Source organism: Lepidochelys olivacea (assembly GCF_965140295.1).
Source record: "Lepidochelys olivacea isolate rLepOli2 genome assembly, chromosome: 11".
Taxonomy (NCBI): Eukaryota; Metazoa; Chordata; order Testudines; family Cheloniidae; genus Lepidochelys; species Lepidochelys olivacea.
In genome coordinates this window covers 19,028,559-19,055,179 of record NC_140421.1, presented here as the reverse complement: position 1 = coordinate 19,055,179, position 26,621 = coordinate 19,028,559, and the positions used below count along the sequence as shown (strand labels likewise).

General features: G+C 41.3%; 1 protein-coding gene across 1 annotated transcript; it reads left to right on the top strand.

The window, feature by feature from the left end:
* Positions 1–1,650: 1,650 nt before the first annotated feature.
* MCM6 (minichromosome maintenance complex component 6) lies at positions 1,651–25,959 on the top strand. The gene is made up of 17 exons (XM_084642981.1): positions 1,651–1,844; positions 3,183–3,329; positions 4,311–4,421; positions 5,140–5,389; positions 6,905–7,070; positions 7,154–7,299; positions 8,801–8,951; positions 9,637–9,778; positions 11,148–11,289; positions 11,456–11,563; positions 12,055–12,210; positions 13,060–13,188; positions 13,776–13,937; positions 15,580–15,715; positions 15,990–16,157; positions 19,435–19,574; positions 25,410–25,959. Exons 1-17 carry the CDS (start codon positions 1,747–1,749, stop codon positions 25,521–25,523), a joined length of 2,466 nt encoding a protein of 821 aa, XP_084499107.1. The 5' UTR covers positions 1,651–1,746; the 3' UTR covers positions 25,524–25,959.
* The last annotated feature ends 662 nt before the right edge of the window (positions 25,960–26,621 follow it).

The following is a 26,621-nucleotide window of genomic DNA, read 5'->3' as shown; positions in this document are numbered from 1 at the left end:
CGAGAACCGACCCTTGGGGCACTCCACTTGATACCAGCTGCCAACTAGACATGGAGCCATTGATCACTACCCGTTGAGCCCGAAAATCTAGCCAACTTTCTATCCACCTTATAGTCCATTCATCCAGCCCATACTTCTTTAAGTTGCTGGCAAGAATACAGTGGGAGACCGTGTCAAAAGCTTTGCTAAAGTCAAGGAACAACACGTCCACTGCTTTCCCCTCATCCACAGAGCCAGTTATCTCGTCATAGAAGCTAATTAAATTAGTCAGGCATGACTTGCCCTTGGTGAATCCATGCCGACTGTTCCTGATCACTTTCCTCTCCTCTTAGTGCGTCAGAATTGCTTTCTTGAGGACCTGCTCCATGATTTTTCCAGGGACTGAGGTGAGGCTGACTGGCCTGTAGTTCCCAGGATCCTCCTTCTTCCCTTTTTTAAAAGATGGGCACTACATTAGCCTTTTTCCAGTTGTCCAGGACTTCCCCCGATCGCCATGAGTTTTCAAAGATAATGGCCAATGGCTCTGCAATCACAGCTGCCAACTCCTTTAGCACTCTCGGATGCAGCGCATCTGGCCCCATGGACTTGTGCTCGTCCAGCTTTTCTAAATAGTCCGGAACCACTTCTTTCTCCACAGAGGGCTGGTCACCTCCTCCCCATGCTGTGCTGCCCAGTGCAGCAGTCTGGGAGCTGACCTTGTTCGTGAAGACAGAGGCAAAAAAAGCATTGAGTACCTTAGCTTTTTCCACATCCTCTGTCACTAGGGTGCCTCCCTCATTCAGTAAGGGGCCCACACTTTCCTTGACTTTCTTCTTGTTGCCAACATACCTGAAGAAACCCTTCTTGTTACTCTTAACATCTCTTGCTAGCTGCAACTCCAGGTGTGATTTGGCCTTCCTGATTTCACTCCTGCATGCCCGGGCAATATTTATATACTCCTCCCTGGTCATTTGTCCAATCTTCCACTTCTTGTAAGCTTCTTTTTTGTGTCTAAGATCAGCAAAAAGGATGCAGCGAGGCCCTTGGCGAGCGGGCTCCGCCGCCCCTCCTGGAGCCTGTTCCAGAGGCGCCGTCCCTGGCAGTGACGCCTGCAGCCAGGCACACGTTTGCCGCGGGGTTTACCGTTGGCAGGGGGAAGCAACGCGAAGATCCAGCACCACCCACTGAAATTTGGCCCGGTGGCGCCGCCGCCGTCACGACGGAGGGGCAGCTGGGACAAACCTGAGCGGTTCTCGTTTAAGTTGAAGGGAGGGTGGTTCTGCGGGGTACACAGTGTGAAAACTGCGGCCGGCAGGTGCCGCTGGTCGCCGGCTCAGCTCACAAGCCTGGAATCACAGAAACATCAGACTGGAAAGGACCTCGGGTCTGTTCAAACGATTAGCAACCGAAGAAAGGGACCGCCAACACTGCGCATGCGCAGCCGCTGCTGCCTGCGCTGCTGAGACATTCCGCAGCAGAGGCTCAGCTGTTGTTTCACTCTCTCTTCATTTGGCGTCCGCCGACTCGCAACCTTCCCCTTTAATCGCCACCTCCCCTTTTACATGGCCTCCTTCTGTCTGTTGGCCCTGTCGGCTTTGGCGCGAAAATCTTGCCGGGGACATTCGGAAGAGGCGGGGCGCGGGGAGAGGCAGCCGCTGATTGGTCGATGGCGCTGCCCGCTGGCCACGTGGGGCTCCATCCGTGGCGCGCGAGTTGCTCGTGTAGCCCGTCTTGGGTCGGTGGAGGTGGGAAGGCTGAGCTCGAGCCATGGACCTCGCGGCCGGGGATGCGGGGGCCGCGCCCCAGCAGCTCCGCGATGAGGTGGCGGAGAAGTGCCAGAAGCTGTTCCAGGACTTCCTGGAGGAGTAAGTGCCCCCGCGCAACGGCAGCGGTCCCCCCCCCCCGCCGCGGCGGAGATGTTCCCTGCAGGAGCCGCGAGGAATTGGCGGGGGACGGGGCGGTGCACAGGCGGCCTTGCGGCTGCTCTGAGGTGCACGGTCTGGCTGTGACCCGGCGTCCCGGAGGCCTCCCCAGTGCCCGTAACTCGGTCTGTTGAAGGCACGGACGCTGCGGGGTGGAACGTCCTGGCTCGTCGGGGTCCGGGCGGAGGAGCCCGGGGTCATTGCGACTGCTTGACGGGGGCTGAAGTCTCTCGGCATCTCGCTGCACTGATGCTGCCTCTCCTCGTTAAAACCCTACACACCTGAGCTTGTTTTGTAAGCTCTCTTTTTGCAACTGGTTGGTGTCCGTTATGTTTGACCTGAGGGGGGAGAGTGTCTTCCCTCTTGGTTGACTTCTGTTTGAACATTCCCTTGTTAAAGCAAAGTATAATCCAAGAGGGTTTACAAATTAATAAATTCTTAGATTCTATATGAGATTTCCTTGTACCTTACTCACCTTGTACCTTACTCACAGTGCTTTGCTCTGTGCATTTGGGTAGCTGTGCACAGACAATGTTAACGCTTGACAGAAATCAGCCTTTATTTTGTACCCTCCGTTTCCTGTACGATCATGCACATGTGACACACAAAGGTTACTGTTAGCAAGACTGCCAAAATCATTTTGGCCTGGATTTGAACTGCATTTAAATTTGGTGCTCCATAATACCTCATTGTCCTGAATAGTGAGCCTCTTCTAAGGCTTGTGAGAGAGAATGTGGGTCTCCCTTGGGTTATTTTAATTTTCCTAGAGACTGCTTTTTTTTCCAAGTTATTATCAGGAATATTTGTTCAATAGCTGTTAATGAAGCTTTGTACAGTGTGGTCGAAGATTCCTTCATCTTTTGGTTGCTTAAGTTTCATTTTTCACATTCGAGGTTCAGATTAGTCGTCCAAGGGGTCTTCAATCAAAAACAAAGGCTGTCACATGGTGCTATTCCTCATATAATCTGTAACAATCATAAAGAAAGAAAACACGTTTTACCTGTGCAGGTCATTGTTAAACTATAAATAATATGCTGTCTGGGGAACCAGGTATGTGAAATACAGATCCAGTTGTATTAATTCATGTTGAAATCCCCATTTGTGGATCAGTGGACAAAGGGACAGGAGGAAAATTATATTTGGCAGTGACATTTGCAAGTGCTAGTGGTATATGGCCTTTTTCTTCTACCCCCTTTACACAGGGCACTGAAGAACTGTATTCAGTTGCTGTTTGCTATACAGTACTGCAAAACTTTTCTCCTGAAATACTGTCCCTTTCAGATTCCAGAACAGTGATGGGGAAGTCAAATACTTGCGTGATGCTGAAGAGCTAATCCGCCCAGAGAGGAACACGTTAATTGTGAGCTTTGTGGATTTGGAGCAGTTCAATCAGCAGCTCTCTACAACTGTCCAGGAGGAGTTCTACAGGTAAGGTTCATGTGAGAACTGGACACCATGACCTGGATATTACAGTGAAAAACATTCTCTCCACCCCCCCCCCCCCCCATTACATCAGAACTTTCTGCTGACTGGCCCCATTACTAGTTCTGCCCACTTCAGGTGCTGTGTTCAGAACTATCACCAAACATGGGGCAAATAGGCAATTGCGTTTGTGCTGTGAGGAATACTAGATGTACAGTATGGAAATAGAAAAGGAGTACTTGTGGCACCTTAGAGACTAACCAATTTATTTGAGCATGAGCTTTAAGCTCATGCTCAAGTAAATTGGTTAGTCTCTAAGGTGCCACAAGTACTCCTTTTCTTTTTGCGAATACAGACTAACACGGCTGTTACTCTGAAACCTGTCAGTATGGAAATACTAAATGAATCCACCCATCATTGTACTTGCTACTTTGAAAATACTTTATTGAGCTAGTTGCTGTTTTCTAGTCTCAACATTTGATTCAGGCTAAGCTTGATCCTAAGGCTAAGAAGACTTAGGGCTTGTCCACACTGACATTTTACAGTGCTGCAACTTTCTTGCTGGGGGGTGTGAAAAAACACCCCTCTGAGCACTGCAAGTTTCAGCGCTGTAAAGTGCCACTGTAGAGAGTGCATCAGCGCTGGAAGCTATTGCCCTCACGGAGGTGGGTTTTTTTTAATAGCACTGGGAGAGCTCTCTCCCAGCACTATGCTGCAACTACACAAGCCACGTTAAAGACATGAAGTGAAGACGTGCCCTTTAGTAGTGAAATAAGCTTTACCCAAACATCTTTTTTCGAATGAAGAGCAAAATTGTGGTATATCACAATATTTCATATTTGGCATATTTATACTTGCTTACATGTGTCCTGGCATGCTGTAAGCCAAAGCTTACACATATATGAGGGAGACATTTTGACTGGTTGTAAAGGGGAAAGTAGTTTTGTGTAATTTCTGTAAAATGTGAAATTCTTTCCTGTATTTCAGAGTTTATCCTTATCTGTGTCGAGCAGTGAAGACTTTTGCCAGAGACCATGGAAATGTTCCTCCAAACAAAGACTTTTATGTTGCATTCCAGGATCTACCTACCAGACATAAGTAGGATATATATTCATTTCATAGTTGAAACACATCGAGCTGGACTAAGCAGATGTAGTATAAAGAAGATCTGACAACAATAAACACAGGACGAAGCAGTAAAAATTTGAATAAATTAATAGATTCCAAAACCAGAAAGGGACCATTGTGATCATCTAATCTGATGTCCTGTGTAACACAGGCCAGATAACTTCCCCAAAATAATTCCTAGAGCATATCTTTTAGAAAAACATCTAGTCTTCCACAGAAATATTTTCCAAGCCCTCCGTCGCTTGTAAATAGACAAGCGTTCTGTGACTTGTCTATTTTTAAATCAGTTTAAAACATGTTTTTTTTTTTTCAAAACACAACTCTCATACATTTGTAATGCTGACTTAAACTTTAGAAATCATCCAGATTATGTTCTTTATCACAGATAATTTTAGAAACACAGAGTAAATGAGCAACTTGCATTAATGCTAAGCATGATATCGGCAGTAACGTGTCTGTTCTAGAATTACGTGTCTGTTCTAGAATTACGTTGGTGTGGTACTGAATGCTCTTAACGACCCCAGTTAAGTAAAGCACTTAAGCATGTGTTTAGATTCCATTGTATTATTTAGAACTTAAGCACATATTTATCTTAAGCGCTTAAGTACTTTGCTGAAATGGGGTATAAAACTGCGGAATGCCAAGTTACCTAGGAATTGAATGGCTATTAATCTGATATTTTTAACAGAATTCGAGAGTTGACATCAGCCAGAATTGGCTCATTGATGCGTATTAGTGGACAGGTGGTACGTACCCATCCAGTTCATCCAGAGCTTGTAAGTGGAACCTTCCTGTGTCTAGACTGTCAGACAGTGATAAAAGATGTGGAGCAGCAATTTAAATATACACAGCCAAACATTTGCAGAAACCCAGTCTGTGCCAATAGAAGGAGATTCCTGCTGGACACAAACAAATCAAGATTTGTTGACTTTCAAAAGGTATTTCCATGGCTTCCCTAGAACTTTGAGTGTATGAGTTAATGCTTTCTGCATATTTAGAAGGTGCTACTGCCACTAGTCCACATTTAATTTTGTTTACATGGAGTAAGATATTTTGCAGTCCTAACATAAGGCACTGGAACTTATAGGTGGCTGCTTTCTATCTTCAGAAGATGTATTTTTAAAAGTGTCTGAAGTTACTGGTGGGACTAAAGCAATTTTCAGACTGAGATACTTTATTCTTCTATAAATAAAACACAAATTTTAAGGCAGGAGAGCTTCAATGTCAGTTTCCCATAATAAGCAAGGTAAAATATACAAATATACTGTTGGCTTTTTTCTATCCACCTACAACAGAGTTTATTAACAGTTATTAACTTTGGTTATGACTGAGTTATATTTAATATGGACTGGTTCAGATGAGCAAAGCCAACCCATTTTAGCAGGCTTTTAAAAAACAATAGCCTTTGTCTCTTTCTATGCTGAAATACTTATTTTTTAAAACTTGGTTCAATGAGAGTGATATTTTGCACTTAATTTTGTTTTGTTTTGTTCCTAGGGTAAAATGTATATAATAATATGTATTTTTAAAAATTGAAATGATTTTTTTTAATTTTGTTTACATTTTTTCTTTTAAAAAGTAAAGCTATTTATAATCAGAGTTTAATACAAAACATGTTAAGCCCTACACTTGTATAGTCTCTCAAAATATTTTAAATGAAAAATAAATATGCTGTTTTGTGTTTGATTACATTCCAGCTACTGTCCTAATACAGTTTGACACAAATCATGAACAAAAAATTATCTAATAAATAAGCAATATATCATTCACCATTTTCTAACATACTAAAAATGCACATTAATAAGAATCTGAAAATATTAAGCTATATAATTGCTTAAATCAATGTATATTGTTATAATGTACCCTCCTAGGAAGCAAAAAGATGTACTAAATCTAGTGTAAAGGCTCTATTTAGTTGTAAATCAACATGATTTTCTAATGATTATATTAACCAATGTGAATATTTTCTTTCTTTAGAAAATAACTGAAGTACAAATGGAAAAGTTGATTAAAATCTACCTAAATTGAGGCTTTCTGCTTGGCGTTTTAAATTGCCTTGATTTTTAAATCAATACACCCTCCTTTTTTACAATGTTTACTGTTTAGATCAGGCCTAAATTAACTTATGCACTCTTCTTGAGGAAGGAAAAGATTGATCTCTTTCTGTCACTGCAAGGCATTTTCCCCAGCCCTCAAATAATTTTTGTGACTCTCCGTTGCACCCTGTCCAATTTTTCCAGCATCCTTAATCCTCTGTTCCAGTAGAATATTTTTAAATAGTAACCTCTCTTTTATTTAAAAGGAAGTGGCATGATTTTGTTATGAATGAAGTTTCCAGAGGGCAAATGCCATTTCCCCACATATTAGATCTCCTAAGTTTAGAAATCCATTTTTAACAATTTAAAGTAACTTGTCAGTTTTGGCAGAGCATTTAATATTCTCTTCCTCTTCAGGTTCGCATTCAGGAAACGCAGGCTGAACTGCCGCGAGGAAGCATTCCTCGCAGCGTAGAAGTTATCCTGCGTGCTGAAGCGGTAGAATCAGCCCAGGCTGGTGACAAGTGTGACTTCACAGGATCGCTGATCGTTGTGCCTGATGTAGCTCAGCTATCCACCCCAGGTACACTGCTGTCTGTAAATGGTGACTTAAGCTGTCCTGTGTACTTACTTGAAACAAAGTTAAGACTCTTGTTCATGTGGCAGGTGTGCGTGCAGAAACTGGTTCCCGTGTCAGTGGTACCGAGGGTTATGAAACTGAAGGAATCAGAGGACTTCGTGCTCTGGGCATCAGAGATTTGTCCTATAAACTAGTCTTCCTAGCATGTTACGTTGCTCCAACAAATCCACGGGTAAGTATTGAAAGAAAATAGACTTAAAGATCTGGCTTGAAGAGAGTTGTGGGTTTTTTGCCTCTCCTAGAGCGTGAGGCTTCAGTTTATATCTGTTTATGATTTTTGCCCTGGATCTGATGTGTTGCAACTGTTCTATTCCTCTTCCATCTTGGTTTATGTAGCAAAGTCTCTCTTCCCATGTCTGTCTTTGACAGGGTCTGTCGGACCTTTTCTGACCCCTGCTAGAGACATCAAGGTCCTGACACTCCCTGCACAAGGAAAATCCACTCAGTTTAAGCAAGCCAACAAGATAGTCCTCCAGGGGCCTGGAACAGCCAAAAGGAAATACTGACCATTCAAAAACCAGCAGGCCGTTTAAGGTGTGCCTGATTTTGCTCAGGGGCAGAGCTGGGTGAGACTGGGACAGAGGAGGAACTCCTCAGGGATAACCCAGAACTCAGGTTCACATCGGGGCCTTGCCCTAACCACTGCAGCTAAGCACATACATTTTAAGGTTGCATTTTTTCCTCTTTGTCTAAAGGTACAGACAGCTGAAACCTGAGTTGCTGTTTTGTTACTTACAGTTTAGAGACTGACACCAAGTTTACAGCACAGACTGCCCTGTTCCAAGCGGGCAGCCAAGCCTTGCAGACTCTGGCAGGGAGCACCTGCAGTACCATACTTGGGCCTGAAGGGGTTACTAGAGAGTAGTCCCGCCTCCTGCACTTATACTTCAGAGGTGTAACTATCTGGCCCACTGTCGAGTTTTAAAATAAGAAGGTAGTAAATGATCCATCTCCTTCTATCCAGTTATACATCTTGGCCCATCTCTCCCAACATCTCCTCCTGGGTGTCTTAAGGTCATCTTAAATGGTGACATGAACAAAACCAAGCTCCTGATCTTGAAATTGTGGATCTTTGGGTGCTCCCACATACAAATGAACTAAAAACAATTTAAAAAACTATCTGTGGCTAAGTTTTAGCATCACATGAGTTATGATGCATAATTCCACCAGCAACTTGACATCTTCATAGGCACAAAGACCATTTGAATCCTTCCTAAATCTGCTGAAAGCAGAAGTATCCTTCCTCTAGTATTAGTGATATGCTTTCCATTTGTAATTAATTTCATTAGAGAATTAAAAAGGCAGTTTTAGCACAGACTCCTAAACCCCTTTCACCACTGAATTCTCTTTTGCTATGTGCAAAATGCTGCATGTGGCTCCATTGCTTTGGGAGTGAAGTGGTTCGGTGGTATTACTAGAAAAGAAAAGGATGTTCCAAATGTATTTTCTCCATGGAAATAAAAAAAGAAAACTTAAATTCCTCAATTTTTGATTTCCCTGTTAAACAAGCCCCCATGGAACAAAAACCTTGTTTCTCTTCTCCGTGCTAAGCTTGTGTGATTTCAAGCCTATAGTTTTTTTTCTTTTTTCTTTTCTTTTTTTCTTCTCCAGTAGCTGCTATACTTTGCATTTGTATCAAGTTACCTCACTATTACTTTCTAATTTGTGTTTAGTTTGGTGGAAAAGAGCTCCGAGATGAGGAACAGACTGCAGAGAGTATTAAAAACCAGATGTCTGTAAAGGAATGGGAAAAGGTGTTTGAAATGAGCCAGGATAAAAACCTTTACCACAATCTCTGTACCAGCCTCTTCCCTACTGTACATGGTAAGAGTCCAGCTGTTATGGCAGGGTGAGCAGATTGTATTCTTGACAGTATCCGCTACTGCTATTTAGTCATGTGTTGGGGTAGGTCGAAGACATGTAACTAATATCTCAAATCCTCCTGTCTAGTTTTTATGGTGCTCTGTAAGAGGATGGTTTTTTATTTAATATTTCTGAATGAAATGCAATCAGAACAGTAATCTCCATCACAGGGTGACCTCTTTATTTCTAGTTGTTCAGTAAACCCTACAGCCTAGCAGTTGGATGCAAACTTTGTCTGATATAGACACTCTTAAGAACATCCAAGGGATAGGACTTCACATATCTCTCTTCTGAATGTAGTGTGTGAAATACTGTTCAGATAATAGCTGCAATTTGATAGTAAGCCATTTTGACACTGGCTCAGAATAATTGCTTGTGAATTCACTTAGGTTCCCCTATCTTTCTGAAGAAGTTGATCAGCTGAATTTCTGTCCAAAGATTTGGGGCCACTATAGCACCAAGGAAATCATCTTCCTTGTGATTTTCTCTACAGTGAAATTGCATCAAGCATATAAATGCTGTTACCAGTGCATGTTCAAAGACATGAGATTTTAAAATTCCATTGGGCAGAATTTTTATCTACACAAAGTGTAACATCCCGAAGCTCCATTATGGGCCTTCACTAGAACTTCTCTTTATGGGGCAGGTAATGATGAAGTGAAACGAGGGATTCTACTGATGCTCTTTGGAGGAGTTCCGAAGACAACTGCAGAAGGCACTTCATTGCGTGGGGACATCAATGTTTGCATTGTTGGGGATCCAAGTACAGCCAAGAGTCAGTTTCTCAAGTAAGCATCTCTTTAAAATCCAGCACTTAAATGTTGCCAGTTGTAACCTGAGCTAGGAGTGTATGTTGGGAGAAAGTTGTAAAGCACTTAATGCATATGGGAAGGCAATGCATTTGCCTCCTAAGCTAGTACTTTGTATGTGTAGTCAAGAACTTTAAGGAGCACTGGCAAGTAGTTGAGTTAATCTTGTAAGGCTTAAATATTTCTCCTCCTTCAAGTTTTACTGTATCCCAGAGAGTAAAAAAAAAATAAATCTTTGAGTCAAGCCATGCTTGAGGCGTATCTGTGCAGCATATTTGTTCAGCCTTAAGTCAGGTAAAGAGGAATAAGTTATTTGAGCATCTGTTTCCAGAACCATGCAAACATCACTGAATATTTTTGACATACAGAAGTAAACAATAAACTTTGTTGGCTACACCGTATGAACAATGTGGTGGTGATGACATTAGATATCAAAAATGAACTGGTGCTTGACAAATCTGGTAACAAGTGTTGCTTTTGACAGAATTTGAGTAATAAATGCAGTATATTTTTATTTCTCTTTACAGCAGAAATAATAGTACCATGGTTCATGCTACCCATTTTTAGAAAATAAACAAGTAAATTTATTGTTCAATATTTGGTGCATTATTTTTATGGGGTTTCCACTCACAGCATAGTTTAGAGGAATGAGCATAGATTTTGGAATAGGAAGAATTAAATTCTAATTCCAGCTCTACACTGACTTGCAGTGAGGCCTTTGACAATTGTTAAACATACCTGTGTTTTTTCCTCCACTTGTAAGATTTGTATACTTTACTTCTGAGGTCTAGTAGGTATTTTTAGAGACATAGCACTCGGAACATGTCGGGGAAAGTAGCTGTGTGGATTGTGTTTAGTAAGGAACAGCCTATCCTAAATTCTCAATTACTGAGGGATAATCTACACTCACTGCTATATTTGTTTTCCGCAAGCTACTCTTAGTATAACATTTGAGAGATGTATCTAAATATTTGGATGCTAATATCTAAACTGTATTGTTAAATTTATTAACCTAAATTTGGGATATTGCAGATTATGTACTATATGCATTTTATGACTTTTTTAAACCAAAGTTTATACTTTTGATATATAGACACTCTTTCTTGATCCTGTGTATTAGATAACTTTAACATTAGCTTTAATAAAAACTTTTAGTGAGACTACATTTACTTCGATTTATTAGTTTTATCTTCTTGTTTTTAAAGAACAGAATAGGTACTGTTTTGGCCTGATAGAGAGGTAGAACGCATCACTGTGTAAAAGTTCTTGTATCCGCACCTCTTGCAACATTTCTAACAAAAGTGGATAGTTAGTGCAGACTAATCACTTATTGGTACCTCTCCAACAGACATGTAGAGGAGTTCAGTCCCCGTGCTGTGTACACCAGCGGGAAAGCCTCCAGTGCTGCTGGTCTAACAGCTGCTGTAGTGAAAGATGAGGAGTCTCATGAATTTGTCATCGAAGCAGGAGCCCTGATGTTGGCAGATAATGTAAGTCCACTAACTAAAATCTGAAGTGGCATTTAAGAATAGTAGGATTCCAGTAATTCCCTGTGTTGTTTTGATTCACTTTTTATACAATTTTGCAAAAGTTTTGTCTTTTCTGGTCTAGTTGCTGTAGAAGTTGGATGATCTTATTTCTATACTCTTGTTTTAGGGGGTTTGTTGCATTGATGAATTTGACAAAATGGATATACGAGATCAAGTTGCCATTCATGAAGCAATGGAGCAACAGACTATATCTATAACAAAAGCAGGAGTTAAGGTAACTTGCACCATTCCTTGCAGAGTGTGCATGCATATTTGTGTATTTGTAACATATATGTTTAATTAAAGGTTACTTAGGGGAAAGTGAGGCTCAGGAAGGCTATCTGTAAAACTAAGAAACCTATCCTGAATGCGTTGAGCCTTATATAATAATTAAAAAGTGCCTGCTGCAATATTTCAGATACTACTATCTTAACTGTTAAAATGATTACCTTTAATGTGAACTATATATCAGGGAAAAGTACTAGTTAGCCAAAACTCTTTTGTGGCATCGTTTCCTCTGTTTTTGTTGTGCTTCTGCTGTCAGTAGAGGTTCCCTCTATATCAATGGGGATATTGCAAAGTATGTGGCTGCATTAGCAGACAGATGGCTAAATTCTATACCTACCAGTTCGAAGAGAAGCCATAACTTGTTGTGTTCCTTTAGCAAGTGACAGTGACATGTCACACATTAAAGCTTTGGTAATTTTTTTCTTCTTTCATTGTCAGGCTACTCTGAATGCCAGGACCTCCATTTTGGCTGCAGCAAACCCAGTTGGTGGGCGTTATGACAGATCAAAATCTCTGAAACAGAACATAAATCTGTCAGCTCCCATCATGTCCAGATTTGATCTCTTCTTCATTCTTGTGGATGAATGTAATGAGGTAAGTGCAGGGGCAGTAGCTGTCAGTAGCCTTTTCTTCGGACTCTCTCTGCATTCTACAGAATTACAAGGCTGGAAATACAAATCTACTGTACAAATTGTGCTCATTAAGATGTTGACCTTTAAAATGTCTAGTAGTTTGATTTAACTTGTGCTTTGGCTGGTCACTGAAGCTGTGACTGCTGCCTATAGTCCACATGGTATTTGCCTTGGTGTGGTGACACTACAGCTTACCATATTATCTGTTTCCTTGTACTCCCCTGTCAGTCTGTCTATCCATCTTTTATGTAATCTTAGGCAGCCTTATACCCCATAGAATTTGCAGTCTTTTTGCTTTTTGTACCCTGTCTAGCACAATGGTTTTCCTGTCAGTGACTGTGGCTCTTAGCCTCTATGATAATACAAATAATAAGAAAATGAGATGTAGAAAGCGATGCCTTTCTTTGTACCCTTCCCTAAGATTGACACTCTAATCAGAATTGAGTTGATCGAATACACAAAAAGTAGTCTGAGATGAAGGGACAAGAGAATTTAGAATTCCCTCACTGCCAAGTTCCTGAGTCTACCACTGGTTTGGCTAAGACATTATTCATAAAGTAAAGTTCCAAAAAGTCATGGCCAGTCTCATTTGGGTTTTTTATTCTCTCTTCCATCTCTTTAAAACTGTTAATGTTTCCAGTCGTGTGCTATGGCATAGAGTTTTGATAGTTTTGCTTCTGGAAAAAGTAGCTGTCATTAAGGGCATGAATGGGAGAGCAGGAACTGAAGGAACCGTGTCCCTGTTGTGTATTAAGTTGATGATGGCTTCACTGCTAAGTGAGAATGATCTAACAAAGCAATGACTTCTTAGGTTACAGATTATGCCATTGCCAGGCGCATAGTGGATCTGCATTCCAGAATAGAAGAATCCGTTGATCGTATCTACTCATTAGATGATATCAGAAGGTACCTGCTATTTGCAAGACAGTTTAAACCGAAGGTAACTTTACTTTTTATATATTATCTTAGAATACAGAAAGGTCTAAGGAACTGAAGTTACTCTACTTCATGCGTTCTTTGTGCAGATAGGGAGTAAATCAATGAACTGATCCCACAGTATAGTAGTTAATTAAGGTGTGGTGTGGAAGCTTGGAATATTTTGGATCCACTTGCTCTCCTTATAAATGCCAGAGCCCCAGACAGCACAGCTTGAAAACTGATTTAAAACTTGAGATGAGTGTCTGTCAGTACCAAAAGCAAATGAAGAGCTTCATTGTGTTCAATTCATATTTCTGGGTGTGGGAGAATAATCATTGCCTCAACAGTATCTGGTAATTTGGAGTTTAGCAACTCGTTGCTTAATCAAACAACTGGGTTGAACAACTTTTTTGTTTTGAAAGATTACTGCACATAGAAAAATGTAAATTTGAACATAACTGAAGCAAATTCTTTGTTGTTGTTTATCCAAATTTCAACTTTAAAGTGGCTTTTAGAATTATGCAGTGGAACTTTCAGAAGTTCCACTAATGGAAGCAGTATGCTTATGCCAGTTCATTATGAACAAATGTACCATCTTATTTCAATCAGATTTCTAAAGAGTCAGAGGACTTCATAGTTGAGCAGTATAAACGATTACGTCAACGGGATGGCTCTGGAGTTATAAAGTCATCCTGGAGAATCACAGTACGACAACTGGAAAGCATGATTCGACTGTCTGAAGCTATGGCCCGAATGCACTGTTGTGATGAGGTAACACGTAGATTTAAAAAAATTTTTTAAACAGCTGCATAAAGGCAATTAGCATTTTGGTCTTGAAACTTGACAGTGATACTCTGAATTTACTTTTTCCTGGCCATTTTCTTCCCCAGCTTAAAATAAGGTCTCGATTCGGCCCAGTACTCAGTTGTATGGCATGTCGGCTCCTCTTTCATGCTGCTGCCTTGTTCTCCCATATTTAAAAAATCTCTAGATGATGTGGGGGGTGTGTGTGCGTGTAGAGGTACACTGTGGCGCACCTTTTCAAAGTTAACTGAGATGTATGTGGTCTGCCTGATTGGATATTAATTCATATGCTTGGCAATATTAATATAAATGTTCACTGCTCATCAAAACATGTAAGGAAGGAGAAGGACAATATTATGAAGATCTACACAATATACTGAGGTATAGCTCCATTGTCTTTGTGATTGAGTGGGCGTGGGAGATGTTGGCACTCTCTTCTACCCCCAATCAAGAAGGAGGCACCCGGCAGCACATCTAAGCCTCACTGACGGATTGCCAAGTATAAGGAGCCCAGCAGAGCCTCTGTGTGTATTTGAACTCAGTGAGGGGGAACCAAGTCTAGGGAACCCAAAGAACATGCATGATAATATTTATGCAGTTGTTCAGATCTACTGAATGTGGTTTCTTATATGGATGGGATTTGGAAAACTTCACTACATTTTTTTTTTTCCATAATCTAATCCCAGTTTAAAAACCCATCTGCTTCAGTGTGAATATAGGATTAACATGATTTTACCGATTACTGTTTGAATTTGATGCATTTTGTTCTAAACTGATAGGATATCCAAAACACGTCTGCTAGTTACGTTCTAAAGATGCTTGTCAGGTCAGATTTTGGATAAATTTAGTTTTTAAAAACAAACCTTGCAGCCTGTAGTCGGGCCAATGAAGATGATTCTAGTTAACTTCTTTCTGGTTCCAAGGGGAACACACTTCAATTATAAACATTCTTGAATACTGTTGCCAGTCAAACATCACAGGATTGTGTTGGTTTATTGGAAACCTGAAAGTGAAACAAGCGAGTTTACATTTTTATTTTTCAAGTAGTGTGCAAAAAAAACCACTAGTGAATAATAAAAGTGTCACTTTCTAAGAAAAGGTTAGGATTACCTGTAATTTAGGTAATGTTGCTTGTCGTGTTGAGGGTCGATGTCCCATCAAAAGTCATTAAGTGACCTTATAAAAATGTCATTGTGGGACTCCGTGTCCATTGTCTCGATGTTCTCTATGTGGGCTCAGTTTGAACAAAAACTTTTCTAATTGCCAGCCCTGAAAACTCACCATCAGCAGGCTATTTATTCCTCAGTAATCCTATGCAAATTTTCTGAAAGTCACAAGCTGTCAGAGGCATAGTTTGGCCTTCAGAATCCTTATAGTTTATGGCAATTTTATGAGAGAGAAAGAACCCACCTTGGTTGTCAGCTGAGGGTGAGTTTCTGGGGCTGGCAAAAAAAAAACAAAACTCCTTTTGATGTAGGTAGGATTAGTGAAATGTGACTATGGAGACCTCTGCAATGCCATTTTTAGTCACTTCTCAGGGTAGAATCACAATCTGAAATACAGTTCTTAGGTTCTGAACACGTGAATATGTTTCGCAAATCTCTCCCAGGTTCATCCAAAACATGTGAAAGAAGCATTCAGGTTATTAAACAAATCTATCATCAGAGTTGAGACTCCAGATGTCAATTTAGACCAAGATGATGAACAGCAAATGGAGGATCAGGAGGCTGAAGATGGAGTCGATGGTAAGTCACCTGCTGACAGTTTCTGGCTTTGCTTGTGAATGGGAGGATGGACCTTCCAATGTTTAGTGCTTAATTGTTTGACACAGTGCATCTGTTCTTTTGTTTTCTGCTTCACCCTCTGTCCCTACTTTCTCATGCTCTAGTGGCTTGAGTAGGGGATTGTACTTAATTCTGCCACTGTCTTGCTGTGATCTTGGGAAAGTCACACTGCTTCAGCTTCTAGATCAGCGTAACGATGCTAATTAAACTTTATTCATAAAAATTGTTGATGCAGACGGTGCAGATGCTCCAACAGGTGGCAACGGCCTTGTGAATGGGATCAGTGACCACTCTGAGGATGCAAACAAAGATGCAGCCCCAAAGGCTTCCATGAAACTTGGCTTCTCTGAATACCGCCGAATCTCTAACCTCATTGTGCTGCACCTCAGGAAAGCAGAAGAAGGTAAGAACTAATTTAAAAACTGTAAAGTGAATGGGCTACATCATCACAGATACTCTTTGGTTATATTGTAGTGCAGGGCTACAACTCTGATCTGGCATTTGTCAGCAATAACATAGCTGGTTCATGTAACGTACTTAGTTTGGGTCCGATTCCACATTCGCAGCATTGGCCCACTGCCATTCAGATCAATGAAGCCATAATGCCAAATTCAGTATCATTCCAGCATGACTTTAATTTTAAGACAGCAGAATGAAAGGGCTTTTCCAGTGACCTCAACGCTCTTTGTTAGAAAGATCGAACCAATACTAGAAAATTACAAACAGTTTGTCAATGCAGTATGTATTGTGTCGAAGCATACTTCATGAGACTGCAGAACAAATTATTTGCCAGGACTAACATCTGAGTTATCCGATCGGTACACAAAATAAAAGCAGAAATTCAAAAAAGACCCATTCACTGAGGATATCATTGCAACTGGCAAAGAACTGGTCTCTGCACTAAAGAAGGAAAAACAGCAGTAAAGGCAGAATCTCACTGAAAGTATGGACATGACCCACGGCAGGAAGAAAGCATAACCACCCAAGGAAGGCAAAGCAACGTCTCCTAGAAAATGGTAAGGCACTGAACAAACAACCTAAGCAGCTTAAGTGGCAAAAAGAGCAGGAGACTTTTGTATACTGAATTAACCTCTGGAATTAATGCCCTTAAGAATGGCAAAGCTGCTGGCCTAGTCAGCGTTCATACTGAACAAATCAAATGCTTTGGACGAGCAATAAAGAACTGATTAATTAGGTTGCTCAGACGCATACAAAGTATCCAAGATCTGGCAACAAGCATGTGTTGTGGCACTCCTGAAACTGGGGAAGGGTACAGTGGAGCTGAAGAACTTCGGATCTATATCACTACTATGTCATCTCCACAAACTGTAAGAGCATCTCATCCTACACCGCCTGTCACAACTTGTTGAAAAGGATCTAATCCTAGAGCAAGCTAGATTCCGCCCAGGCAAGTCATGCACCTGTCAAATGCTGAACATCACTCGATACATTGAAGATGGCTTTGAAAATGGTATGGTAACAGGGTCAATAAACATAGCACCGACCAGCAGCACATGACACAATAAATCACTGAAGTCTCCTCACTAAAATATACAACATGATGAAAGGTTACCAACTTGTACAACTGATGATGTTTACTAGAGAACCGATGTTTTTACATCAAATAACACGGCAAGTGGAGCCTATGGTGGCAACAGAAAAACTGCCTACCAAAAGGGAGCATACTCTTCTCAATACTTCTCAGCATCTATGTGAATGATCAACTCAGAGCTGGTGCTAGGGATAAGCAGCCTGAGCAGTTGCTTAGGGCCCGAGCAGCTCAAGGGCTATTAGCTTTTTATTATGCGTTGTGGGGGGCAAAAATGCATCTGCTTAAGGCCCCCAATAGGCTAGCACCACCTCTGGATCAATTGGCAAGAGCAATTTTTATCTTGCCAACGACCTAGGTGTCTCTGCCCAAGCCATGGCTCTTGCCCAGATCAAAGCTACGCAAACATCAGCACTGTCTGGGGTCTGTTACACCGAGAATCAAGTGCACGCCAGCACAGCCAAAATGTAAGTCCTTTTCTTCAATTTTTGGAATCGTGAGGCCAGTAGAGACAACTCGGCATCATCAGGAATGGGATATCACTTGCCCACTGTTGGAATCCTGTCTACCGTGGAGTGATGCTAGGCCACATTTTCTCCTTCAAGGCACAGGTGGAGAAGGCAAAATTCGTGCCCAGAAAGATTGCTAATTGTGGGGATGGTTCCCCATTTTGAATCCTAAGTGCCACTGCACTTACACCTCACTATTTGAGGGCCAAATACACAAGTCTGATGTGGAAAAGATTGGCTCATGCAAAGCAGCTGGATCCTGTACTGAATGACAGCTGCCGCTACATCACAAGGTGTCTAAAACCAACAAACATGAACAGCCTTTATGTGCTTGCTGGAGTTGCTCCACCGGATATCAGGAGAGTGGTCACAAGCAAAATTGAATGATTTTGACAGGTTGAAGATACCAGACATCTGCTACATTTTGATACATGGCCTCCCTAGCAGCAACAGAACTGCTTAAAAATCAGCAGCAGCTACGCGACTGGAAATGTAGCGCACACAGCTCAAAATAATCAACAAGGATATCAAAACGCACATTGATGTTGCCGAACACCTTCCCTCAGATACAGAGAAAGATTGATAGACCAGGAGATGTTTAATTAGCTTCCAAACAAGAGCTGGAAGGTCAGAAGTGGGGCTATGATAATGATCCAGACACATGTGACTCCAGTGAAACACACACCATTTGTTGGTCTGCCAGCTTTTGGAGGAACCGTGCACCATGGAAGATCTCACCAGGGCTACAGACCAAGCCATATTATGTGCCCAACGCTGGAGAAACCTATGATTGTGGTAAAAGGACACAAGAAGAATATCCTGACAGACAGTACAACCTATTCAGAAACCAAGTTCACACAAATCCCATGAGGAAACTTCTCTTAGGTTAGACTTTGGGTTCATTAATACCCAGTCATCTAAACCAAAGAGTGTTGATTTGAAAGTTGGGAGAAAGGCTGCATGATTTGTCTTAATGAATTGAGTGGGAGGCCCATTTTCACAGCACTGTGGATCACAATATGTCAGCTGAAATGAGGTCACTGCTGGGGTGAAACATGGCAGCTGTTTGACAATAATATAGCAATCCTACAGAAAAAATTAAGATTGGAAATGAAGACTGCAATATCCAGTTAAAGCTGCAAAAGCACTATAGGTAGACAGAATGTGCAGTTATTACAGTAGACACTAGTTTCTTCCTTTTTGGGCAGAACAGTAATGCTTTCATTTCGTTGGCTTTACTTTGAGGAAACTGGACAGCGCTGCTTGCCACTGCTTCTTACCTTTTGAATCTTCAAGCTGATGTTTTTTGCCAGACAGCTTATTTAGTTTGTGAGCTGCATGGATGGATAGAAATGAGAGCTTCAATTCTCAGTCTAAATGTGACTCCAATGTGATTCTGACATGTAATGTGTCATCAGACACCTCTCATTTCCTGGAAAATTAAAACTCCTTGATACAAATAATCTGAGAAGTTATTTTGGGTTTCTCTTATCAACATTGTAAATGTTATACTAAGCCTTCTCTTTGACAGTTTGATTAGTATCCTCCTGCTGCTGTATGTTTATGCAATCTGGGGATTGGCATTGTAACTAGAATAATCTAGGTTTCTTTTTTCCTTGCAGAAGAGGATGATTCCTCATTAAAGAAGAGTGATCTTATTAATTGGTACTTAAAGGAAATTGAATCAGAAATAGAGTCTGAAGAAGAGCTTATAAATAGAAAGAAGATCATAGAGAGAATCATTCATCGACTTATACACTATGTATGTATGCAGTTGCATGGATATTTTAAAGGGTTTTTAGCTTATAAATGTGTTTTTGTTGGTATGTTTGACAAGTTAGGAACGTACAGTATCTCTGTGTGCGGCACCAATAATTGGTGCTGTATAAATACCTAGATATCTTTGTTAAAACTCCGGTCATGGAAGGAATGTCAGAATTACTGGCTGAGGACCTAGAAAAGGGGTGAGTGGGTGTGAGTAAGCTCTAGGTATTACATTCTTTCTTTTTCCATGTATTAGTAGATTTCCTTTGTCCTGCTGAATTGCAAACAAGAAAGGGTTAATAGCAGGCAGTGATACTCCCTGAAGCTTTTCATGGACTGCAATTTCTAGGGCCGCTATTTTTCTTGTAGTGTCTTTTGAGGCATTCAGTAAATAATGTGAGCCTCCCGAGGAATGGAACTTTCCCCTTCCCTTTGCCCATGTAGCTGAAATATTCTTGTGATTTAGGGTTCTAGGGCAGGCCACACTGAGATTGCTCAGTTAAAGCAAATTGCAAAGAATGGGGACAGACAGTCCCCCAGACTGGTGGTTATTCTGATACTTAGATTCACCAGCCAGCAACAAAATAGCTTCACCAATACCTTACTGGTTTATCCAGAAGCCAGAAATACAGTTTTCTTAAAGCAACCTAGCCTTGAGCTCCTACCCAGACAGCCAAGTCAAATACAATGAGGGTTACTGAAAATCTTATTCGTCATATAAAAAGTTCTGCTAATCCCAAAGGATCAGACACATTACCCACCAGGTCAATGAATATTTCAGATCTTACCCAAAGACCCGCTTACACCCAATTCTTGTTAACTAAACTAAAGTTTATTAAAAAAGAAGAGAGAGTGAGGATTGGTTAAAAGAGCATTACACATACAGACATAAATAGAGTCCTTAGGTTAGTTTCATAGTAAAGATGGTGAACTTTAGAGATGCAAAGAGTTCTTTCAGAATTAGTTCCATAGGTCAGAGTCCAATGTCCAATATTGGGGTGACCCAGTCTGGAGCTGGGGACCTCAGTCTTGTTACTCAAACTTCCCCTTATGAAGCTTAAGCAAATCTGAGATAACAGGATCAGGGCCCAAGAGCTCTTTTTATAGTTCTCTGGCAGGCCATCAATAGCTTCTTGACAGCAGGCATTCCTTGGGTGAAGAACATTGGCTTTAAAGTAACCTATTTCCTATGTATACACAGGTAACTAGTTACGTTCATCAGCATAAGGTAATTATCCATTAAGCAGTTGAGAAACAGTTTACTACAAACTTCAAAGAGAAATATAGTCAATGATGTTCTTATATCCCAGTTCTGTCTAAATGTTAATATTCCCTTTTGATCTCTGAATCAATAGATATAGTAACAGACAGGAACAGTCTCTTTACATGGTTAACATCTAACAAGATATAAGTAAACACAATCAGTATTACCTCTAATTCTCTAACAACATGGGTTTGCATTTCAAAGCTCTAATCTATGTGGCTATGTTAGCTATTTATAAGGAATAGCCCTAGTTGCCATTTATATACTTTTCTAATATGTGTTTAAAGATTGAATTTAGGTCATTTAGCTTGCTAGTTGCTTAACCCTATCTGGCTCAGTGTCACAGTCCTCACTCCTGAGTTTCTCTGCCATGGTGGCGTAACTCGCTCTCTGGAAATTTAGACTTTCTATATCTCTCTTCTCTCTGTATTAAAACGACAGCTGCCAGAGGGATGCTGAGAAGTCAGTTTTAATCAAAAGCCTAACTAGAAAGTACTGCTTGGTCTATACTTGGCAAGAAATGCTCCTTCTCACTATGGCAACGTTTGGGGCAGGCAAGTCTACTACTTAAAACAGTGTAAAAATGTTGCTAAATTGGCTTGCTATGTAAATTCTACAGGGCCAAGAGTTACTGTTTTTAGGATTTATCTATCTTGGGAGGGCAACGATTCCTGACTAAATAGATTAAGTTAATTTGGTATAAGGCACTCTTATTCTGAAATAGTCATCCTCAAGGCAAATCCTAAAGGGACGTAACCTCCTTGCAGATCAAGTGCCATCCAGATTGATCTCCAGCAAGAAATGGGTTGGCTGTTCAGTCTCTGTGTCATTGGCAATCTTATTGTGCCAACAGAAGTTTTTGGTGACTATGTGATTGCCAACCATGTAGGGGCATTCCATGGTAAATAGCCTTTTTAATTCGTTAGTCTTCCATGCTAATAATATATCCATACCAAGAAAGCTGTCAAAACTGAACCAGTGCTGATGAAGGTAGTTGCTGGGTTTGGCTATGAATATCCTCATTGCTGATTTTGTCCTGCCACTTGATATGGAGCAAATGACCAAGACTATGAGAAAAGACCACTTTGATCCAGTGCTCTTCAGCCTTCCTTAGTGCCCATTCCTAATTTCGCTGTCATACAAAAGAGTTGGTGTAACTGTAGGCCTGTAGATACACAGCTTTGTAGAAACTTTGTTGTCACAATTTCTCCATAGAGGCCGTTTAAGGGCCTGGAATATGGCAGCAACTGATGCTGATATGAGCATCCGCATCTTGTGAATATCTTCCATGTGGTCTGTAATGCTTCCTGAGTATTTGACAGTTGCCACCTACTCCAATATCTGACTAGGCAGTTTAATACTGAGCTAGTTGTAGTCAGATGCTAGGGGCTGATAATGGCCAGGGACTTGGTTTTTTTCCATATTAATAACGAGGCCAGTGCATGTTGCTTTGTGCCCAACCAGATCAGCCATCATCTGCAGCGATTCACCAAACCGACCCAACAAAGCCGTGTCATCAGCATATTCAGGGTTTTGAAAACAAAATGGTATTTATCTTAATGCCACCAATAGCTGCCACTTCATAAGATGAACATGCCTGGAGAGTGTTTATACGACAGCTGACCACGTACAACAATCTGGTCTATTATCCTTGTAGCTGAAATGGCTAAGAGCTTGTCCCAGCTGCTGAGGCAAAAGTGACCAATGAAACCTTGTGAAAAGGCAAACCCAGTATTCTGGAATAAATGTGTCCACAAATGGAGTTAATCAAGAATAGTTAATTTGCTTTAAATTCACACTGTACCTTATTCCATATTAATTTTCATGATTCTAGATTAACAAGATTGGATTTAGATCACTATAGCTGGTTTCAATGCTGAGACTTGTAGAGGGGTGAAGTAGTGCTGTGTTAATACAATAAATGGACACTTGTAATGGTGGCAGGTAGTATACAAATTTCAGGCCTGATTTTCACTTACACTACTCTGGTAGTGTAAAAGAGGCCTCTTAAAGTGGATAAATTTGTCCACTTCAAGGCAATTTTACAGTGTCAGAATAGTGTAAAGTGTCTTAGGGCATGTCTGCACTGCAACTGAAAGGGTGATTCGGGTTGGAAGAGCCCTGAGGAGGTCATCTAGTTCAACCCCCTGCTCAAAGCAGGACCACCCCAACTAAATCATCCCAGCCAGGGCTTTGTCAAGCTGGGCCTTAACCTCTAAGGATGGAGATTCCACCACCTCCCTGGGTAACCCATTCCAGTGCTTCACCATCCTCCGAGTGAAATAGTTTTTCCTAGTATCTTACCTATATCTCCCCCACTGCAACTTGAGACCATTGCTCCTCGTTTATCTGCCACCACTGAGAACAGCCTAGCTCCATCCTCTTTGGAACCCTCCCGTCAGGTAGTTAAAGGCTGCTATCAAATCTCCCCTCACTCTTCTCTTCTGCAGACTAAATTAGCCCAGTTCCCTCAGCCTCTCCTCCTAAGTCATATGCCCCAGCCCCCTAATCATTTTCGTTGCCCTCAGCTGGACTCCTTCCAATTTGTCCACATCCTTTCTGTAGTGGGGGACCCCAAAACTGGACATACTACTCCAGTTTAGGTAAGCCTGTGTGTATTGGCTTTAATCTAGATATCACATCTTAAACATAGCAGTGAAGATGTGGCTGAACAGGCTTCAATGTCTTATTGACACCCAAGAGGTTCATCAGCAGAGTTGGAACCATTAGTTTTTCCACCCTGACCTCAGCCATTTCAGCTAATGGAATAACTGGTAACAAGAGTAGGTTGTCATCCTCTGTGTGGACCAGCATTAGAGAGGGATGAGATAGCCACTGGAAAAGCGTGTTTCTCAGGGATTTCCCAGCATCAAACAAATCGTGAGACTCTGGAATCTTGGGTTCCATTCTAGCCTCTGGAGAGAAGTGAGCTCTAGTCAGCACAGACTCCTGCCCCATTCCCTCCAACTTGTCCAGTATATTCCTCACACCTGACTCCTTGTACCAGTTCTGTTCTCCCCATTTACCCAGTCTCAGTCTGTCTCTCTCAGGTCTCTCATCCCAGGCCTAGTCTCTCTTGCCCACCCAGTCCCAGTTCTCCTCTGACTAATCAGATCTGTCTCCCCTAACTCCAGGCTCCCCACGGATACCAGGTCAGCTTTTCTCTCGCCTTACCTGCCAGCCCGCCCGCCCCTAGTCCCACTAGGCTCCTTGTCATGATTTGCTCCTTTCCCTGTTCCTGGTCTGGCTCTTGTCTCCTCTGCATTTGAGTCAATTGACTTTCTCCTCCATACCGCCTAAGTACCAAGAAGGGGGGCATTGAATTTACAGGAAAGGCAGGCTCCTTGCCCTCAGTTCCACTGCCTGGCTCCACCTCCACTTGGAGCAGCCATTACAGGGAAAGTTCTGTTTTGACCCCTAGCCCCGGACCGGATGGAGCATGCTCAGTTGCTCTGTGAGGATGGAGCACGAGCAGTCCAGGCACGTGTATGAGCTGTCCTCAGAAGATGGAAAGTTTGGAGATTTTAGCTGCTAAAATCGAAGTCTTTACTGAGCATGTAGGAACTGTGAATTTATCCACTCTTCTCCTCCCCCCCCGCAAAATATAACTTGGTCAAATTTGGGCAGATTTTCCTAGGGATAGCAAAGCACAAATCCCTAGCACCTAAATTTCAAGTCCCTACTCCAAATTATGAGGCACAAGAACTGTTCAAATAAAAGGTCACCAAAATGTTTTACATGGATAAACCAAAAATCCCCCTTCCCCCCGTCTCATTTTTGAGAGTAGCTGAACCATTTTGGCTGAAATTTTCAAAATAAAAATTCATCTGAGACATACCCGGCAAAGAAAATTTCAGCTTAGATGGCTAAGGCTTGGTAATGTTATAAACAATTTAAAACATTCTTATAAAGGAAAGTATTGAGCAACTTTTAATAATAGGTGGTGCTACCTGCCCTGCCTATAAGAAGGGTCAGCTGCTCTAAGAGGCGAAAAACTACCAGAAGAGAGCCTGTGGAATTTGTTTCTCTGCAGGGGAGAATTGAAGCAGACAGTGTGTACAATGGAAGAGTGGGGAGAGAAGGGGACAATGGAGTCTGGGTAGCATGAGGACTAGGTGAAATAAGGAAGGGTATGCAGGATTAAAGGGGTAAAAGTGGTAGTGAACCACTTCCTTGGGAGGAAGGCTGATCCAGTTGTTAGAGCACTAGGCTATGGGAGACCTGGATTTAATTCCCTGCTCCGCCACAATCATCTTCTGACTCTTGGCAAGTTGCCTAGACCCAGATCCCCAAAAGTATTTAGGCATCAGACTCCTGTTGAAATCTGTGTCTCAGTTACTGCATCTGCACTTGGATATCATAGCAATGGGGGTACCATATAAGTTCTTAAGATAGAAACATGTAGAAGGGAGGTGAGAGAAAAGATGAAGTGAAGTGCAAAAGGGAGTTGACTTTTTCTTTAAAAAAGAACAAACACTTACTGCATTAGAATTATCTTTGAAAAATAACTGTATTCAATATTAAGGCTTTAAGCCTTTGTGTGAGTAACGATTTTTGTGTCTGTTTCAGGACCACATTCTAATAGAACTCACCCACACTGGGCTAAAAGGCTCCGCAGAAGGAGAGAGCTTTGATGAAGACCCGTACCTGGTAGTTAACCCCAACTATCAGCTGGAAGACTAGGGGTTGTAACATATCATAGTAGGACTTAATTTGTTAATTGCATGTTGGAAATGCATTCTTTGTACATTGTTGCAATACTCGCTGTATAGCTAAATTCTTAAATTTGTATGAACACTTTATTGTGGTGTGGAGCAGTACTCTTAGTAATACATGATTCTTCATAGATATTCAGCATTCCTGAAACGTGGTTTTATATAAGTGACACATTATATAATGTTTCTGTGGGTTATTGTTCTTTTTTTTTTTTAATGATCTTCTTCCAAACAAGGCAAGGTAAGGCAACATGAGATCTCTTCGGCATGGAGCTATCCAGGTGCTTTTTTAACAGTGGGGAAATTTGCACCATTCTTCTCTAGTATCTGTTAGTGAGATTTTATGATGTAGATTTTTACAATTCTGTTTTTCCTATTAAATAAATAAAAATTTGTTAAATGTCTGTGGGTGTCTTGGGGGATGGCTTTGTTCTGAGACTGGGTGCTATTTCACTTACGAACCTTCCTCTTACTCTGCTCTGCAAGCTGAAAATAGTATAAACACTTGTATTTCAGACAAGCTTTTACCTTCACTGTCTAGCTGACACTATTTATAGAAGGTTTTCCAATATCAGGTAATTAGAAAATCTGACTTTCAATTTATTTTAAGGTATACTTTGTTGCATGTTTAAAGTAAAACAGTCAAAACAGAGACAGGTCCAAAATATGATGATGCCTGATTAGGGCAGATAGTCTTGTCTTTGGTATACTCCCTGGTTTGTGAACTGGCAGAAAATTACAGCCACAGGATGAATGTGGATTCTTATGGTGTGGACTTTTGTGAATTAGTAACTAGATTTTTAACCTTCAGTCCTTCAATCAAATCTCAGGCTATTTTGCTCAGATGAAGTTGTGCAATGAGAACCTCCTGACAGATGCTAAAAAAGGCAAAGAAAATTGCAAATGTGAGCAACTGGTAATTTTTACTCTTCTTGTTTAGCTTTGTCTTCAAAAGAAGTAAAGATACAGTCACAATGAATGAGGCAGTGTAGGGACCTAAAGATCTCTTGTGGCTGATGGAAAATACTAAACAAATATTTTTTTGAGTGATTGTCCACACAGATTC

Bases quoted from the DNA above. Each gene is read 5' to 3' on its own strand.
- MCM6 (XM_084642981.1), top strand. From the start codon at position 1,747: ATGGACCTCGCGGCCGGGGATGCGGGGGCCGCGCCCCAGCAGCTCCGC. The intron at 1,845-3,182 runs GTAAGTGCCCCC...TGTCCCTTTCAG, and splicing joins TTCCAGGACTTCCTGGAGGA to ATTCCAGAACAGTGATGGGG. The intron at 5,390-6,904 runs GTATTTCCATGG...CTTCCTCTTCAG, and splicing joins GATTTGTTGACTTTCAAAAG to GTTCGCATTCAGGAAACGCA.